Below are 19,001 nucleotides of genomic sequence, written 5' to 3' on the forward strand. Positions count from 1 at the left end.
GTGCTCAGCAGCATACAGGTTGTTAAACAAATAAATTTACATTTTAGATTATCAGAAAACTCAGAAATGTTCAAAATGTCAAATTGAGTCCAAGGTGTCTGAAGATCCTGAAATGTAACTAAAGGCCATTTGCCATGTTAAGAACAGGCAGAAAGTGGAAGCACAAGAAGTATGTGTTGTTGTTTTTATTAAATTTGTATACTACACTATAATGGTAAAGGACCGCTGGATGATTAAGTCCAGTCAAAGGCGACTATGGGGTATGGTGCTCATCTTGTTTTTCAGGCTGCGGGACCTGGCGTTTGTCCACAGACAGCTTTCCGGGTCATGTGTCCAGGATGACTGAACTGCTACTGGTGCACGGAGGACCATGACAAGTGCACGGAAATGCTGTTTACCTTCTACAGCAATGGTACCTATTCACCTACTCACACTGGTATGCTTTTGAACTGCTAAGTTGGCAGAAGCTGGGACAGAGTAACAGGAGTTCACCCCGCTGTGTGGATTCGAACCACCGACCTTCCGATCGGCAAGCCCAAGAGGCTCAGTGGTTTAGACCACAGCACCACCCGCAGTCTCAAGGCAGTTCACAGGATAAAATCACAACATAAAAACATGAAATACACTATCAAAATAAAAACAATACCCCCTCAATAACCGAATAACTCCACTTCCTTCCTGCTAAATTAATGACTTTATATACCCAACTTTAACATTAGTGTTTTAAAATGCAGGATTAGTGTTATAGGCCTGTAACAGAATCTAGACTTATAAAGGTGATGGAGCATACTGGAATTACAGGTTTTTAAATAAGGAAAGAGTTTGCTATTGATTTAGTAACCTGAAGATTCCAGAAACAGAAACTTCAAATTTCTGAGATTCATATTTCAGCATACAAGGCAGACAGAAGAAAAGGTTAAAGCTAGTAAATTAACTGATTTATTTACATTTGTCAAACCATATGCATCGCATGACAGTGACAGAAACATCAATATTTTAATATGTTTTCTTTTCTTTTACCATTCTGGATGATTGTTTGTGATCTTGAAAATCTTCCATGGATTGCTGTCATATGCAATGGTGTTTTTCCATCTTTACTCTGGGGAAAAAGAAGTCAACCCATGGCTACCAAGTCAATTGACAACATTAGATAGACAACTTCAGTGTTTTATTTTTGCTTCATTTATATTCCTTCCCTGCACTATTGTAATGTTGTGCTAGAGGCTTTTCAACATTATAAGTTTTGTAAATATTTGCATTATAACTGCACACAACAACACAGTGAGGCCCACTCCGAACTATATGTTCAGGGCACTTGCTGTTTATACAACAATGACAGCAGACAATCTTTATCACCTAGCACCTTAGCCACATCCCCAAGCAAGGATGCCAGAATAGTCAAAGCAAGCTTTTCATTGTACACCTAAGACACCCAATCTGTTACACACAAATATTTCACCTGTGTCACCTGACACGTTGGTGTTGACCAGAAACCCACCAGCAATTCATTGCAAATCAGAAGCAATGCTCAATGGAACTATTCCATTCTGGAGGATACTGTATATTTTATATGCAACCATTCCCCTACAATCACATCTTAGAAGTAGGTCAACCTTAATGCATGAGGTAACTCCGATTTTTTGCTGAACTGCGACAAAGCATTTATAATCTGCAGCCATGATTAGCTATGCAAACATGAACAGAACGATCAGAAAAAGAAACGTTTTCATACATTTAATATAGACAATGTGATAATAAAATACAAAGATAAAAATTCTGATTATTTAAAATACTGCACATATTAGCATTTCAAATGGTAAACTGCTTTGAGAGAACTGGCAGAAAGACAGCGCATAAACAAAGTTAAACACGTAAGTAAAAAAGCAAGCAAACAAACAAACTGGCATTCATCCCATTTCAATATTCAGAGAGTAATGTATTTTTCTCTTCCCCATCTCAAGAGAATGGGGATTGGGGGACAATTGTGGAACAAAGAATGGTAAAATATATTGCCAGCACTCTTTAGTTTTGGCTTACATTTCTATGTATCTATTGATCATCATTACAAAGTAAAACACAGGCCATTTCAATGAATTATTTTGTGTTATATGTGTGTGTGGGGGGGGGGTGTTCTTTATCTGAGCAATATGCTCAGATGCACATTTAAAAAAATGTTCAGCTTTGTCTAACGTTATTTTTCATAAATTTCCAATAGTCAGTTGGAAGCTCTCTGAATTATTAAACTTTCTTCTTAGTCCGTTTTGTGTGACCTGTATGAGTGGTTCTCAAACGTTTTGGATCAAGTACAAACCCTATCTACTTTGTTTTCATTGAGTGAACCACAATTACATGGGTGATTCTGTGGACAACTTGATCAAGTAGGGGGATTCCTCAGAGCCCCTTGGGCAAAAAGTAGGCTTTAGAAAGTATCCTGGAAATCAGTGAACCATAATCCTACAAGCTCTCCCACTTATTCACACAGTAAAATGCATTGAGCCATGCGTTTGTTGAATATTAACAGTGTGCATATTATTTTATATTGCATTTTAGGACGACGTGCATATTGATAATGCCAAGAAAATGTTCATAAATATTGTTACAGCATTTAAAATTCACCTTTCAGATCATTTTACCTTCATATTCACATCTGCGCCATTACAAACCAGAAGTTCTAAACACAATGCTCCATGGGTCGATGCAGCAGCGAAGTGTAAAGGTGTAAATCCCTTCTCATTCATTTGATTTACATTAGCACCAGAGTCTATCAGTTCATTTACTACAACATCTTGTCCATTGAAGCAAGCGACATGAAGAGGTGTATTTCCATATGCATTTGGTTCGTTCATCTGTAGGGGAAAATATTACGGGGGAGTCTTTCAAATGTTAAGTCCTTAGGCTACTTTTAGTCCATCACAATAATAATTTATATTCAGCAAATGTTATGAACAATACACTTGTTCAATAAAAATGACAATTATTCATTGAATCTGAATCAAGGTGGACCATGGTCCAGTACCAGAAAATGCACTTTACAAACGAATAGACACAAGTTTAATTCCAATGGAAAGGACCTCAGATTTGCAGAACAGAGGAAGGCTGCAGCTAAGTGAAGCAGACCACACTAGGCTACATGGAACAATGGTATATGATTCATTAGAAAGCTTCAGATTTTCAATTATTAGTTACAAGAGTTTAGCTCTAATTGACACGTGATTACCCTTTCTTCCATCATAAAAATATAATACAATCAGTAAATCTGTAAAGTACTCTTCCAGAGTTCTGATTATCCTAGGCAAGTTGTAAAGCTATAAATATATGGATGCATACAAGGCTGCAACAATGCAGAAATTAAGATTATTTTGTCACCTTCCTAATCCCTTCCCTGCTGTGTTATTGCTCTTTCATAGGCTGCCTGTTTTATACTAAGATGGTCTACAAGAAGGAAAGGCCTGTAATTAAAAAAATTAATTGTATAGTGGTACCTCGGGTTAAGTACTTAATTCGTTCCAGAGGTCCATTCTTAACCTGAAACTGGTCTTAACTTGAAGCACCACTTTAGCTAATGGGGCCTCCTGCTACAGCTGCGCTGCCGCTGCATGATTTCTGTTCTCATCCTGAAGCAAAGTTCTTAACCCGAGGTACTATTTCTGGGTTAGCGGAGTCTGTAACCTGAAGTGTATGTAACCCGAGGTACCACTGTATAAAGAACACTAGCTATTCCAGAACCATCCTTTTAGAACAGACTAGATATTATGCCAGTACATACGACATACAATTCCTCAAAACCTGTATTCATGTCTTAACAATGTACAAAATAACGAGAAACAATTTAGAGTCATCTCTTACTCACATCAACTCCAAGATCCAGAAGATACTTGACTACACTAATCATTCCACTGGAAGCTGCAGCATGTAGTGGTGTGTATGATTTTTTATCTTTACATGTAACTTCAGCACCATTGGCTACTAGCAGTTTTACTACATCAATATGACCTGAAAAAAATGAATAATTATATTATTTATTATACTGCAAGCTTTTAACTGGGGCAGAGTTAAGTCACATGTTTGAGATTATTGTGGTGTTATGATGATAATAGATGAACACATTCAAGATTGCCCTTCTTTTTAACAGTGAGTTGCGGGTCTTATTCATTAAATTTTAAAAGTGAAATCCAGTACTTTTGATCTACCAGACCCATCAGCTAATGTAAGTGAGGGGGGGCATTTTTTTCTTATTCTCCTTTTTGCAGCTCCCTTGCTCCCAAGTAGCTTGGTTCAACAGAAAGAGTGTACAGGCCCTGAGACCGATGCTGCGGTTTGGATTTAATCTGAACAAGAAGTGCTTGACTGTGGTAAACCAAAGGAGGGACCACTGGTGCAACGAGCACTGATCCCTGCACACACCAGCCACAATTGGAAGGTTGCAATTGCCACACTTAATGCAAGCAACACCTCTGATTTGATTGTTAGCCATTCTTTGTGACTTGTATGTCATCCACTTAGTATATACTGCCTTGATTTGCTTTAATGAGACACCCTATCTACATTTTGTGAGAGGTCCAAGTGTAGCTGCCTTCAGAAAGGACAAGACCATGCCACTAAAAGCAACATATTAATGTTGCAGATATCGTTGCCATTTTAAGTCCTGTGGTGATCCAAAACAACTCAGGCTGCCCCAGGAAAACTTACCCGTGTCTTTTGTTATGGGCTCACTGTTCAGCCCAGGGTTTGTGAAAATTGATGTACACTGATAAATTATTCCTACAACTGGATCCACATTGCACCCAGAGATTGTTCAGGCTTTTCATATCTCCCTAGAAGTCTGCTCCATGCTGCTATTCTCCAGACATCATACCGCTGTGGTAAGTTCGCTTCTTTCTGATTTTTTGCTAGATCCCTTCCTTGTCCTTTTTCTCTCTCCTTCCCCCACCCCATCTTGAAACACACTTGTCTATTTTCTTCTCAGAAATGGACTAGTCAAAACTCCTGTGCAGAGAGGCACTAGGCTAAAAGAGTTCAATGGAAGCCAAATAAAAATTTAAAGAGGAACAACTTAAGGAGGGGTTAAAGCAACTTAACTTATTATTATTATTATTATTATTATTATTATTATTATTATTATTATTATTATTATTTTCATTTAATATACAATCTTTACAACAAAAGACTTCACATCCAAAATAAAATCATATATGGCAAAACCTTGAGTCTCATGTTTTAATTTGTACTAATCTCTTCTCATATTTCTTTACTTTAGCATTCCTTTATATTTGTCTCCTTATTTTAATTCCTTATTTTCTATCTCTTAAATCCAATCTATATCTTTAACATTTTTTCATTTAATACCCTCATCTCCCCCCTCCCCGAGACCCATTACTTCCCTCCACCCATGTGCGATCTTCTTTACACACATTATTTTTGTTTATTGTTGGGTTACTCGCTGTTTATATTTATTGTTCCATTTTATTACTATATTATCATATCTCCTTGCGCCCTTTAAGCTATTGCATATTAATTTTTAGTCTCCAAAACCAACTCTTTTCACGTAAACCTTTATGCATTCCCACTCTTTATTAATTTTTTGATTAGGACAACCTCTAACTGATGCTGTTAACCTTGCCATTTCCGCAAATTCGTAATTTTTGGCTCTCCATTCTAGTAATTCTGGTATTTTGTCTGTTTTCCAATTTTTCGCCACTAGAATTCTGGCCGCAGCTGCTGCGTAAAGGAATACATTTCTTTTATCCTTTGGGATATCGCTCATTACTAAGCTCAGCAGAAATGCCTCTTTTTTTAGAGATTAAACTCCTGAGTATCTTTTTGAGCTCTTCATGTACCATAATCCAGAATTGTTTGACCACCTTACACTCCCACCACATATGATACATTGGAGATGTAAATCAGAGGTGGGGACAATGTAAGCAACTTAACTTTCTGAAGCTCCCTAATTTTTCAAGGATTGTGGTGGGTAAGGTGGTCTCATGGTTTGGGACAGGGGCAGCCCAACTAATTTTACTGCCTGCGGTGAAGCAGCGTATGCTACCTGCCCCCATTAAGTCAAAGTGCATTGTATCCAAGGCCCATTAAGTTCTGTTGACACCTCTCTTCGGCCTTCTTCTTCCCTATCTCTACAACAGTAACTAAACATACAGTCCAGACAACACCCGAGTTGCCTGAGGCAACTGCCTCGCTCTGCCTAAAAGCAGTCAGCTCTACTAACATAGGGTGAGTGGTTATGTAGTATAATCCCTTTTTACTTTGCCTGTATGTTTCTGTGAAGGCACTTCAAACCACAAAGCTATTCATTTACTTTTAAACCATTCTATTCTTACCTCTAGCTCCTCTGAAAGGACAGTAATTATAAATTCCCTGAAGTAAGCAAGGTATTTGTAGCAAATGCAATTTGATCTGTAGCATGAAACCATCTCTGGTAAAGAACTGTTCTGTGAACGTTCTGGGTTCATGTGCATGTATGTATGGTCATAAAGGCAGAATTTGTTGCACTCTGCACCACCTTCTATGGTGTTCTGGAGGGTTGCCCAACTCTTTGGAACAGAGTGTGGGGTCACAGGGGGCTGGAGCAGAAAGTGGAGTCAGTGAAAATCACCACCCTTGTATTAGCAGACACCTTGACTAGATCAAAAGCCATTCCACAGCTCTGATTTTCTTTCTATACTTCATCTCATACTTTCTTCAATATCTCAGAAATGTCCCTATGCTATTTAGTAACATTTGTTGTTGTTTAGTCGTTTAGTCGTGTCCGACTCTTCGTGACCCCATAGACCAGAGTAACATAGACATGTTTAATGAATACTTTGATCAATCACAATTGATTAAAAAGAATTTAGTTAATTAATTGTTCTTTAGTTGGTGGAGAGTCCCAACCAATTCAATAATGCTTGTCTCTTTCAGAGAAAATAATTTCTTTTTAGTACCATTAGGTGATCTTTTACATGTGAAAGATCCACAATGAACATGCTAGATGCATTTCTAATATTAGATGGGATTCATCCAGGAGAAAAGACCACCATAACCTTAAACCAGACATAGTGATGCAAAATTGAGACAAGGCTGGTGGAAAGATCAGTCTCTTATCCACACCAAACAAGGACTGCACTGGATGCTCTGTGTTCATATGTGCATTCAAACAGCCTATGAGATTCCTGATCCAGGAAGGAAACAGCATGCAGAAGCCTGTTTTAAGAACAAAACCCTGAAACAAAGAAATCAGGCATGAATAAATTCCTGCCGGAAGTCAAGTACGGAAGAACAAAGTGCTTTTACATACCCATATAAGCTGCCCAGTGAATTGCTCGTCTGTCTTTCTTGTCAAAGGCATTGATATTGGCACCTCTAGACAATAATAAACTGACCATCTAAAATGAAGATAAGTTATATTAATATACATAAATATTTATATTAATTTAAAGCATAATCATAGTTGAATAAAGTTAATGCCTGCAACAGCACTTAAAACTAAAATGCATCTACATTGAGGGAGAAAGTTACTGATAAGCTATGTGATCACTGCAGGATTAAAATAACCAAAATAAATAAGCTTCAATCAGTTTAGTTAGCTATTTGGATTTTCACTAGAACAACTTTTCAAAAACTGTATTAAAAGTCACTATTGAAGTAGTTTTTGCAACCCTGAAAAAGGAGAAGAATTAGGTGTGTCATCAAACACTTGATTCTGATGGTTATGTGTTACATTAATAACTGACTATTACCAATGAACATTTTGCTACAGTACATATGATGGAGACTAAAAGGCTTTAATTGGTTTGTAACTATAATGTATGTCTTCCCTTAATCAACATTAAACAGTTTCAAGTAGAACGAAAGTCATGAAGGCACATGACACAGGAACCTTGCTCTAGCTAAGTAGGTTTGGATTTTGACTGCCTGATAACCACGTTTACTACCCTGAGTTCCACAATGCAAGAAAGGCAGGATAAACATATCATTTTAAATTAAAGAAGGAAACATTTCTTTCCATACTATAAATAAAAAGAACAGTATTTCTGCAAGGCTAAAGTAAGCACGTTGCAGTTTTCTTTGCATGTAGCACTGGGATTAGGTAAACAGACCCCTGTTTGTGGAGGGACAGCTGGCTTGGGGGAGTCAAATATAAGTCATCTGTACCTCAACATGTCCACTGAAGGCTGCATGATGTAATGCCGTTCTACCAGCACGGTCTGACACATTTACATTGCTGAGAAGTGGCACCAAGGCTTCTGCACACTTGACAGCTTTATTTGCAGCTGCTATGTGTAGGGGTGTTTGCCAATTTTTGTCACGGGCGTTGACATCTGCTGAATGCTTCAACAACACCTGCACAGCATCCTATAAATAATAAAACACACACTCTTCCAATAAATAAAAAAGATCAGCAAAGTAACCTCCCAATTTTGTTTCCTTTGCAGCTCCCCACCCCCACCCCAATAACCTGCCTCCCACTTCAATTACCCAAGTATTCTTCCTATGGACAAAAATCAAAACTGGCATTTAAAATTCTTATATACTCTGCAACCAAGTGTCCAGAAGCATGTGATCAAATCTCTATTCAAAGGCTTATAAAAGGTTTAATGAACGCCTTTCCGCAAGCAACAGGTGACTGGGTGTGACAGCTTCCCCCTATATTTGTCTCCACTTCCTTGCCAGCACCAGCAGGGAAGGAAGAGTTGTCCTTTTGGACAGGCAGGAAAATTCTTTCTAGTATTCATAAAATTAGCATTGATAATTGTTCCCATTGATTGAGGGATTTAGAAGATTGTGGGGTCCTGTGTTATTTAAGTTGCAAGATTGTTTAGTGAGAGTGGGCAATATAATAATATGTTTGGGTATGAAGTCAAGTGAAATTGAGCTCTCTCCTCATGCCCTCTTTTGTGTGCCCCCCCCCAAAGTTTAACTTTTTTAGGGTCCCTTCTACAAACTAATGAGAAAGCAACGATTATTAATGTTTACAAATGTGTTTTATTTTCTGGCTATACTGACCTTTACTTTCTCCTTTTCTAAAATCTATATATGCTGCGCTTTTTCATTTATAAATTACAAAATGCGTAGCCCAGCTTTCCACATAAATTTTTAAGTGGTCAAGGCAGCTAAAACCATAAAACACAAAAATAATAGCCAGCTTGGAACCCCTGATAATATGTGTTTATAATAAAAATAATAAAATAAAAAATGAGCATCTGCAACCATGTACATTTCCTTATGGGAACCTTGGCTGGTTCACTGGCAGTACCTGTGTGGGACTGAGGTTGGAATACTTTATCTGCCCAACTGCAGGTAAATCAGTGGAATTTACTGAGTGGATATGTAAAGGATTGCACTGTGAATTTTGGTTACGCAGGGTGGAAGGAAGGGCTCGTTGTACCTAGACACACTCCTCTTATTATTTCATACAATGAAACCTGGGTCAGCAGTCCTAAGTGTCATCTGAAATCAACATAACATCAAGTAGAGCCTAAACTGATCAAACTTTATCTGATATTCAGAGGAAACACATCCAGTTCAGACCATGAGTTCCCCAGGAATGTTTTCGCTTCAGAACTTTTCCTCTTAGAAATAATGCATGCGTAATAAAAAATATTTTAAAAAAATCAAAACAGGAGGCATTATGTATGTATTTTGCATTCTGTCCTTTTGTGTGACCTTGGCAAAAGCAGTTTAGGAGGCATTTGACTGCAATGATGTCCCAGCACAAAGGTGCAGAGCAAAAACCTTTAGTGCAAAAATTGGCAGAATATTATTTTATTAATTTATGAATCCCCAAGGCGATTTACAGTCATACAATGAAAACAATTCAAAAAACCAACTACATATGGGTTTAATAAAAATATATACAAACATCTAGGACAGAGGCCTTTTGAAAAGTTTTTTTCATCTAGCTGGAAAAGCTTGGCAAAAAAAAAATCCACTGAAAGTACTAACAGTGGATTCTTATGTCCATAATAATCATAAGTCATTTTATGAATGTTTGTCACAGGTCCTCAGGGAGCCTTTGTAGGTTCCCTGCAACCTCTCTTTCCACCTTTAAGCAAGAAAAGAGCTCTGGAATAAAGACATGATGTGCATGTGGATTCTTCCCTCGGTCAAGCTCTGAGAAGAATCCATGTTCCTGTTCCAGCAGATTTTGACTACAAACAGCTTCTCTCCTGCCACCAACTGAGCTATTAATCCTCTGGGGGGCTAGCTCTGAGCACCCTTATGCTGCCTTCAGCTGGTGACATGGCAAGTAGGATGGGCGGGGAAACAAAGACAACAGTCAAATGTAAAGGTACACGTGCACTGATGGGCAGACAAGATGGCTTGAGGAGGGAACAAGCAGCTCAGGGCAAGCACCAGAGTTGGAGGGGAAGCTGAGAAGCATCGGCAACACTGAAGAGCCTCAAGCTTGTTTCATTTCAGTTCTGAATTCTTCCCCATTTCAGAACAGAACAGTTTTCAACTGAACTTGATCAAATAACTGCTTGCAAAAATTGTGTAAAAGTATGGGTGGCAAAGAGCAACAGGAGCACCTGGGTATGTTGGGAAGCAAAGCACTACCTGGTTGCTACAACCATAGCAACCAGCAACTCTATTTCCACTGAATTCCTCCAGTCCTCACATGGGTCTGGGAAGCAATGAAAATGAAGACAACAGGCAACTAGAGCTGAATAGTGCTTTGCATTATGCTGCCCTATAAAAGTGCTTTTTAAAACCTGCAGGAGAAAAAGAGAACAAAAAGTGGTGCTGGGGTGGCAGAGTTTATGGGTCCTTATATTTCTGCCTCAAAGTCTAGTACTAACAGTGTCACTGTCTGCAGGATTCTTTTGCAATAAAATGTACTGAAGAGTTTTAAAGCAAACCCGTACCTCACTACATGATGCAACAGCTCTGTGTAAAGGAGTCAACCATTTGCTGTCTTTGGCATTAACTCTAGCTCCTGCAAATGGGGGTGGGGGAAATACAAAAAAGGAATATTATTTGATACAAATTCAAATATCTAAATGACCATTAAAGATTCAGAAAAATAACATTAAAATATTCCTGCAGAGTAAATACAGACTGAGTGTAAACAAAATGTTTTTGCATATTGCAGTTTTTTTGTTTCTCCCTGACAATGACCAGAATTTTTATTTGTCCACCAGCCAGTTTCCTGAATTGTTCAGTACTGAAAGTAGTAACATAAAGCAGTAAATAAGCCAGTATGCTTGTTATCCCTACTTATTCAGTTTCCCTGACTAGATGGGAAAATTATTTCCTTTAATCCAGTTGTTTTTCTTTGATGATTGAGGATTAGCTCTATATTAAAACAGCATACTGTATATACCCAGCTAATTGACAGTATTTCATGCCTGTTCATTAAATACTCAGGAATGCAGCACTTGTAGTCCCAAAGCAATACTATCAAACAAAAACCAAAGATTAAAGATGCAATTCTATGTATGTATATCTGGAAATAAGCCCCACTGAACACAATAGGACTTGCCTCTAAGTAAACATGCATAGCATTACACTGTAAGCAAACTAGAAGACAGGAATTTTAGAGGAAGAATTGTAAGTTGTTTGGCTTTACCTTCTCCCACATTAAAACATTCTATGCCTATGAAGGAGAGACTAGCAGCAGCATCAATGTCAATTCCCACCAAGTCTAATCTTTAACAGAAATATACACATACTAATTTCAGCATTTACAACATTAAAATGAAAGTAGTACTCAGTGTCCCAGAGTATAAATTACATTATCAGAAAAACCTCTGGGAACTAGTTAATGGACTGCCTGCATAACACTAGAACAGATGCATGCATTAATCTTACGCTAACATTTAGAGATGAAATGGCAGGTCTGTTAAAGAAAATATACTAGAGGTGGCCTGAGAAGGAAAAAAAGGAGCAAAACTGTTTCCTTGGGTATTTGTTCCAAGAAAGGCACCATGCTTTTCCACATTATCATACTACTCAAACTTTAATATAATAATGGTTTGCACCAGATAAAGTGGAACAGAAAAAAGGGAAAACACTTTAAAAAAGGAAAACAGGAAGCTGCCATATCAGATTATTTGTCAATCTAGCCATATCAGATTATTTGTCAATCTAGCCCAATACTGTCTACCCTGACTGGCAAGAACACTTCCAGGTCTCAGATGGAGAGGTGTTGCCTAGCAGCTATCTGATTCTTTTAACTTTAAACTCTAGATATTCAGCCTGACATCTACATTCAACACATGTGCTCTACACCTGAGCTATAACCCCTCTCCTAAACAGCTTACTTATCAGTGAAACATCGAAGACAAACAGGAGTAAACTTCCCTGGCACGTATTGCTCAATTGTGCCAGCATTACCTCAGTTCCCTTCAACTGAACTGATGCTTAGCAAGCTTTCATTTATGCAATAATAGAAAATACTGAAAGTTGCCTTCCATGACTGACGTTCATGTAATTTCAAATTTCAATTTCAACAAATGTTCACAAATAGGCATGGCCTAGCCTTCCTAAAAACATATTAGCAACAGAGAAACAATCAGTTTTCCATAATAGTATATCTTCTATTTAGTTCATATGTAAAATTAGCAACAAAACTAATGATTTAAATAAAACAAAACTGGAAATTTGGTAGCTACACTATTTTTTTTAATATAGAAGCAGTATTTAAATAGTATGCAATACTTTTAATAATTCTACTGTTATTCACAACAAAACAAAAATGGATGACCAAAACTTTAGTTTTGTGTGTACATTAAACACCTGAAAGGTTAAATTCAATAAACGGATTGTTCATATCTCTTATCACATTTGCAGAACTTGTAAAATGATTGTTTCAGTCACACATCTTGTCCATAACCAAGAAAAGCACCATACCAGATAAAATAAGTAGCTCAATAATTTCTGCATCTCCCAGATACGCAGCAGCATGTAAAGGGGTCCGCTTTTCATTATCCTGTTGCAAGAGGAGGAAAGATTTAATAAATAATAACAAGTGGTAGAAGCATTCCCTACAAATTAATTAAAAATAATGGTGTAAGGCAGCAGTCAGCAACCTGGGCTGGATCTACACACATCAAAGAAGCGTTTCAGTTAAACACTTTGCAAACTTTGTATGAAAAATCGGGTAAGCAAAAACAGAACTCCACAGCGTGGAGTGTTACAGTGTTAGAATGCATAAACACATATACTGTAAAGCGTTTTTCTTTGCCAATGTAGCTGAGTCCCTGGTGTCCACAAAGGCTTTAATTGGTGCCCATGGGCAGGTGTCCTAGATTCTGAGTTTTCATTTTAAAAAAGGATTTAGCCCTCCTAGAAATGAAGTTATGGGCCAAAATGTACAGGTATCTTCTAATCAATTTCTGAGAAATGTGTGTGTGTGTGTTGCAGCCACCTTGTATATTTTCCTGATACTGAGAAATGTTCCCTGTTGCTATTAGATAGCAACGGCATCAAAGTGTGCATGTGAAATCAATATTGTATAATGGTGTGATCTCTATGATCCTGAGCCAGAGGTCCTAGCTGACTTCCCATTGTAATCATAAAGTTGTTGGGAGTGACTATCTAATCTTGTTATATGATACTCCCCATGGCAGCTGTTTTGTGTTATCCCACCCCTCATGGCAAGTATTTTGTGGGTAGCATCACCAGCACTCACTCAAAATTCAACATGTGCCCAGTGGTCCATAAAGGTTGGTAATCACTGGTGTAGAGCTCTTTTTCAAGTACTGTATTTTATATTTTTAAGAAACACAGTTAACACCATAGCAGTGTTAAACATCTTAGGTGATGAGTACAAATGTCCATTCCATAATCAAGAACACTTAATGTAGATTAGCATCCAAGCAAAATACTCCAATCTCCCTTTTATAATCCATCAGTATGGATTTCCAGTTAATGCTTACCAAAAGAATTGGAAAACCCTTCATGAGAGGATGGAGCAATGCTACCAGTTACAAGCAAATTAATTTAAAGAGCAAAATAAATATTTGTTTGAATTTTTTTAAAAAGTTTCACTTATAGTACAACCCTATATCTACTCAGAAGTAAACACCACTGAATTGAATGGAACTTTCTCCCACGTTAGGGTGTAGAACAGCAGCCTTAGTGCAATTCAAATGCTATATATTGAAACAAGCCCCAAAATTTATTTTTACTGGAATACTTGTAAATATATTAAGTCATGTCCACTCAATAACATACCATTATTTAACTTTTAAGAAAAAAAATGAAGAACTATTAATACTTCATTTTACTCATTTTAGCATGCTAGAAGAGCTGTGGGTGCATATGTACTCCCTAAGGACTGTCACATCATTAAAAAATTAGGATTTAGTCTAGTTTTCACCAATATTGTATGCATTCCAGTTGCTGAATTTGACTTGTATTTTGTCCATTCATTATATATGTCTAATCAAAGTAAGTCTCACTGAGTTCAATTGCGCTTAATCTTAGGAAGGTGGATACAGGATTGAGCCTAATTAATTTTCTGAAAATACATTTCTAAAACGGGAAAATAGTCCATATAGGAATATAGTAATAGAAAATGATATACCTCACATCACTGCCTCAAACTGTAATGTGCTGTTACTTCCAAATATGCAAACTGCTCTTTGAATGTTCCTTCCCAATTACGGTAATATTACTTAAACCACTTTGCTGATTTGGATATTAGAACAAACTGTGGTGTGAGGAAATCAGGAAAAGTGAGAAGAAGGAAGTTAAGCTTTCTCCTGATGTTCTAAACTGTAGTGTGGAGGACTGGGGAAAATGGTTTCAGTTTTCACAAACCAGAAAATGGAAGGCAGACATGAATGAAAAGAAGCGTCACAACAATTCCATGTGTTGTTTCCTGAATTCTGTATGCATGCATCTTCCAATATAAGTCAATTTACTTCACAAAGTGCAAATGAGAAACCAGAAAATCCAAGGCTACGTGCTAGAGGCCTTGACACTATATTGAATGATGCTTTGTAAATTCCTAGTTTCCTTCTAAGAATGTCATTGTTTACTAATCCAGACAAATGTTATTATTAGCATTAGTATTTTCCATGTGCTCTTCAGTGAAAATGCTCTAAGCCCGGCTTTAAAAAAATCACTAATAAGAGTCCCTGCCCTCAGGCTTACACTCTTCAAAAGACATGAAATAAAAGAAATATGGAGGGGGGAGCAGGGGGCAAGCTACACTCAGGCACTAGGTCTACACTACAAGTCTAGCAACCAGATGAAATGAAAAGTTAAAGGAGAAAGGACTTGCTAGTCTCTCAACAAAACAGATGGAGTGACCCTGTTTCCCCAAATCCCCTTCTGCTGCAGCCTAACAGAATGCAGTACTATCCTCACTAACTTTTACTATCTTACCGTGGATCTAGGATTTTCACAGCAGAATAAATATCTTTTAACAACATTGTTTTAAAACACTACTTTAAAAGATATTTCACTTCATCACTCTTAAAATACTGGACACAAACACAGCAAGCCAGGCAAGTATTCTTATTCATATTCTGTTGTATGATCTTCCATTTATGTTTGTCTACTATCTATTTTTGTCATTCCTTTAACAGGGTTCTTACGTATCATATCATCCTAGTCTCTGTCACCCAAAGGAGATAGGGCACACACATAGTTTTAATAAAGTGCAACCAATCAGGAAACCCAGGTTTGTATTGATGCAGCCAACACAGGTGTTCTGCATTGCGGACCTATTAACGTGTAATAAATGGCCACCAACTAGCACAGAAAACATCTGGTTTCTTTTTTCCATTCAATACTACTACCTCGCAAGTTATTTTCTCCACAACTGCAGCAAAAACAAAACGGAATTTTGTTGTACCTTGAATAATAAAAAATCTGCCACTCTTTAAGATGCAAGGAGATTCGCTATTGTTGCGTAAGGAAGATCCACTCTCCCACTGCTTCCCCCATACAAATACCCACATTTTTTATTAAAGAAGCATCAACTCAACCTCCAAGGCATATGTTTGGGTGCAACTAGATATTTGCTATATTTTGAAAGCACCATTAGACTTGAATGGATACAACAATATTACTTTTATGCTGGTATTTATTATTATTTTTCACAAGTTAAACTATGTGGAAGGACACCTGCCAAAGTTCAAAGGGGGCTACTGCAAACACTCATCAGCTGATCAGAGATCAGAGTGAACTCCCTTGAATGTGTACCCTTCAAAGGTGCTGCCTCCCTTTGTCTGAATGGAGCAAGCTCCTTTGAAGGAGTGCTCTCAGTGCCAATCAATGAAACTTGCTTCTTAAATTGGAGCTTTCAACATGAATCCAACAAGTCCCACTCGCCAAGTTCCTTTGTGGACATGTCTGTACCTGCCCTACACCTGACATCACATTATAATGACAGGTAGGCATGAGCTGTGGGGGAAAGCTTTATGGGCCAAATTAGAACCCAGACCAGGCATAATTAAGCCCATTTGTCACAGGTTCCCCTTCACCCCTAAACTGTACAGGTCCAAGCAACTTTCACCCAAATATAGGAAGTTTTCAAAATTTATTAATTTCTTTTGTTACAGTTTGAACTCAACATGCTTTAACAATATGCTAGAAGCGCTAGCTTCCACAAGTCTGAATCTTCTGGAACACACTGAGCTCAAAACTGAACATGTTATGCAACTAAGCAATAAAATAAAATAAACCAAAACAGGCCCCTGCACACAAAATTCAGAGAACAAGGGCTGTCTTTTCATGCATTACAAAAGAGGTGCCCAATTAATACCTTAAATATTAGAATCACAGCAAACAGAAGGGGGGTGTGTGTGTGTGTGTGTGTGTGTGTTCTCTTGGCATCTCATTTGGCAAAGTGGTGCTGCACTTTTTTGTAGCTGGAAAAACAGTTGCATAGTCCCTTTATACTTTCAGTTCCAGTTCTTTCTCCTTAGCACACTGAAACTCTGAGACAATAAAATATAAGTGTTATTCATGCTGTACTGCTAATAAAGTGTTCACATTAAAATCAAGTAGAATCCTGATGGACCTAAAAATAGTTCTTCCCAAGGTTTGGGTAGATTACACACTTGATATTAGTGTCATCAACAAATCTTTTAGAAACATACAGAACCTGTTCTGTATCAGCACCTACAGTGTTCCAAGGTGTTGGAAAAGGCACTCAGATGTCTCCTAGTGAGGGAGATTGAAGCTTTATGGACCACAGTGACCTACCAGCCTTTTAATGTCTGACGTATAATAATAATAATAATAATAATAATAATAATAATAATAATAATAATAATAATTTATAATTTATACCCTGCCCATCTGGCTGGGTTTCCCCAGCCTCTCAGGGTGGCTTCCAACAAAATATTAAAATACAATAGTTATTAAATATTAAAAGCTTCCCTAAACAGGGCTGCCTTCAGATGTCTTCTAAAGGTCTGGTAGTGTTTTTCTCTTTGACATCTGGTGGGAGGGCTGTGTTCTGCTATATTCTGTTTTGCTATGTTCTGCTATACAGTATTCTGTTGAAAGCTGCCCAGAGTGACTAGGGTAGATTACCGTATTTTTCTTTGTATAACATGCCCCCATGTATAAGACAACCCCTATTTTTTGGGACTGCAACAAAAAACTTGGGGGGGGGGGGAATTGCCCAGAGTTATTGAGCTTTGGGGGGGGATCACCACTGCCAAACACTCTACAGCCTGCCCGCCACTGCAAATTGCACGTAACACCGCAGCCTCTAATCGTCTGCACACTTGCCGACAAAAGCCCACGTGCCCACTCGCCGCACGCACGCCTTGCCGCTGCCGTAAATCAACATCCACAGCCAATTATCAACAGGCCTTGCCGCAGCAACCAATCACATGCCCAGTCACCACTGCCAATCTCCTGCTGGCTGCTGCCACCAATCGCCCATCCCCCCTCTGTTATCCATGCATAAGTAGCAAAACTTTGTAGCAAAGGCTGCTGTCTAATGTTAACAAGCAGGGAGCTCCAAAAGCCCTGGTGCTGCCACACTAAAAGACTTCTCACAAATGTGCAATAAACATCATGTGGCACTTGTAAAAGTACAAGTTCTGAAGATCAAAGTGGTCAGATAGACACATATGAGGCAAGGTGACTGTGGTACCTGCTGTCTTGAAAGATGTGATGGCATGGCCAAGCCTAAAGAAACCAGCCATGTACCCTTTGGACTGAAATAACTATCAACCGCTCGCAAATACTCCTTCTTGGGGAAAGTAGTGGAGAGAGTTGTGGTGGGGCACCTGCAAGCATTCTTGGAAGACACATATTATTTAACCTTGTTCCAAACTATGTTTAGTCCTGGCCATGGGACCGACCTGGCCTTAGTCACCCTGATGGATGACCATTACATAGAATGGGTCCAAGGGACTGTGACATTGCTCCTGCTTCTCAGTCCCTCCCCAGCTTTCAATGCTATTGGCCATGGTATCCTCTTGGACTAGCTCTGTGAGAATGAGAATTGGGGGCATTGTGTCACAGTGATTCCCATTCTACCTACAGGACAAAGTCCAGAGGACAGCACTAGCAGAGTGCTTTCCAGACCGCTGGTGGTTATACTATGAGATGCCGCAGTGCACTATTCTACCCCCAATGCTATTTAATATCTACATTAAGCTACTGGGAGCAATCATTAGGAGTTTGGGGGCACATTAACATCAGTACACTGCTGACATTCCACATAACATCTGAGTCAGGAGAGGTCATGAGGTCCCTGGACCAGTGCCTGCATGCAGTGGTGGAATGGATGAGGGAAAATAAGCTGAGCTGGAATCCTGGCAAAACAAAGGTACAGTGAGTGACTGGCTCCTGTGTCTGAGAAATTGATCAACTGTCTGCTATGGAGAGCATTTGTGCTTCCTCCAGGTAAGCAGTCTGGGAGTGCTTCAGGATGTAGCCTCAGTAGCTAAAAGTAACTTTTATCAGCAGCGACCAGTATGACAGCTATGGCTGTTCTTGGGCCAGGAAAACTTGACACAGCACTTCAAACACTGGTGACTTCAAGACTGAATTACTTCAGTGCACTCTACGCAGGGCTTCCCTTGCAC

General features: G+C 38.5%; 1 protein-coding gene and 1 long non-coding RNA gene across 3 annotated transcripts in view; one reads left to right on the top strand and one right to left on the bottom strand.

Annotated features, from left to right (window-relative positions):
• Positions 1-19,001, top strand: part of LOC310690106 — a 93,501-nt gene that overhangs the window by 57,164 nt on the left and 17,336 nt on the right. The window lies entirely within an intron of this gene.
• ANKRD28 (ankyrin repeat domain 28) overlaps positions 1-19,001 on the bottom strand; it is an 85,158-nt gene that overhangs the window by 24,239 nt on the left and 41,918 nt on the right. For both annotated transcript variants that reach the window (XM_083467889.1, XM_083467888.1), the window contains exons 3-9: positions 12,847-12,925; positions 10,860-10,930; positions 8,146-8,346; positions 7,289-7,376; positions 3,851-3,993; positions 2,634-2,846; positions 1,021-1,099 (exon numbers count right to left, since the gene is read on the bottom strand). In XM_083467889.1, the coding sequence (XP_083324015.1) occupies positions 1,021-1,099; positions 2,634-2,846; positions 3,851-3,993; positions 7,289-7,376; positions 8,146-8,346; positions 10,860-10,930; positions 12,847-12,925 (874 nt within the window). The remainder of the gene's footprint in view (positions 1-1,020; positions 1,100-2,633; positions 2,847-3,850; positions 3,994-7,288; positions 7,377-8,145; positions 8,347-10,859; positions 10,931-12,846; positions 12,926-19,001) is intronic.

The sequence above is a fragment of the Podarcis liolepis genome (assembly GCF_965112155.1).
Source record: "Podarcis liolepis genome assembly, chromosome: 12".
NCBI classification, from domain to species: domain Eukaryota; kingdom Metazoa; phylum Chordata; class Lepidosauria; order Squamata; family Lacertidae; genus Podarcis; species Podarcis liolepis.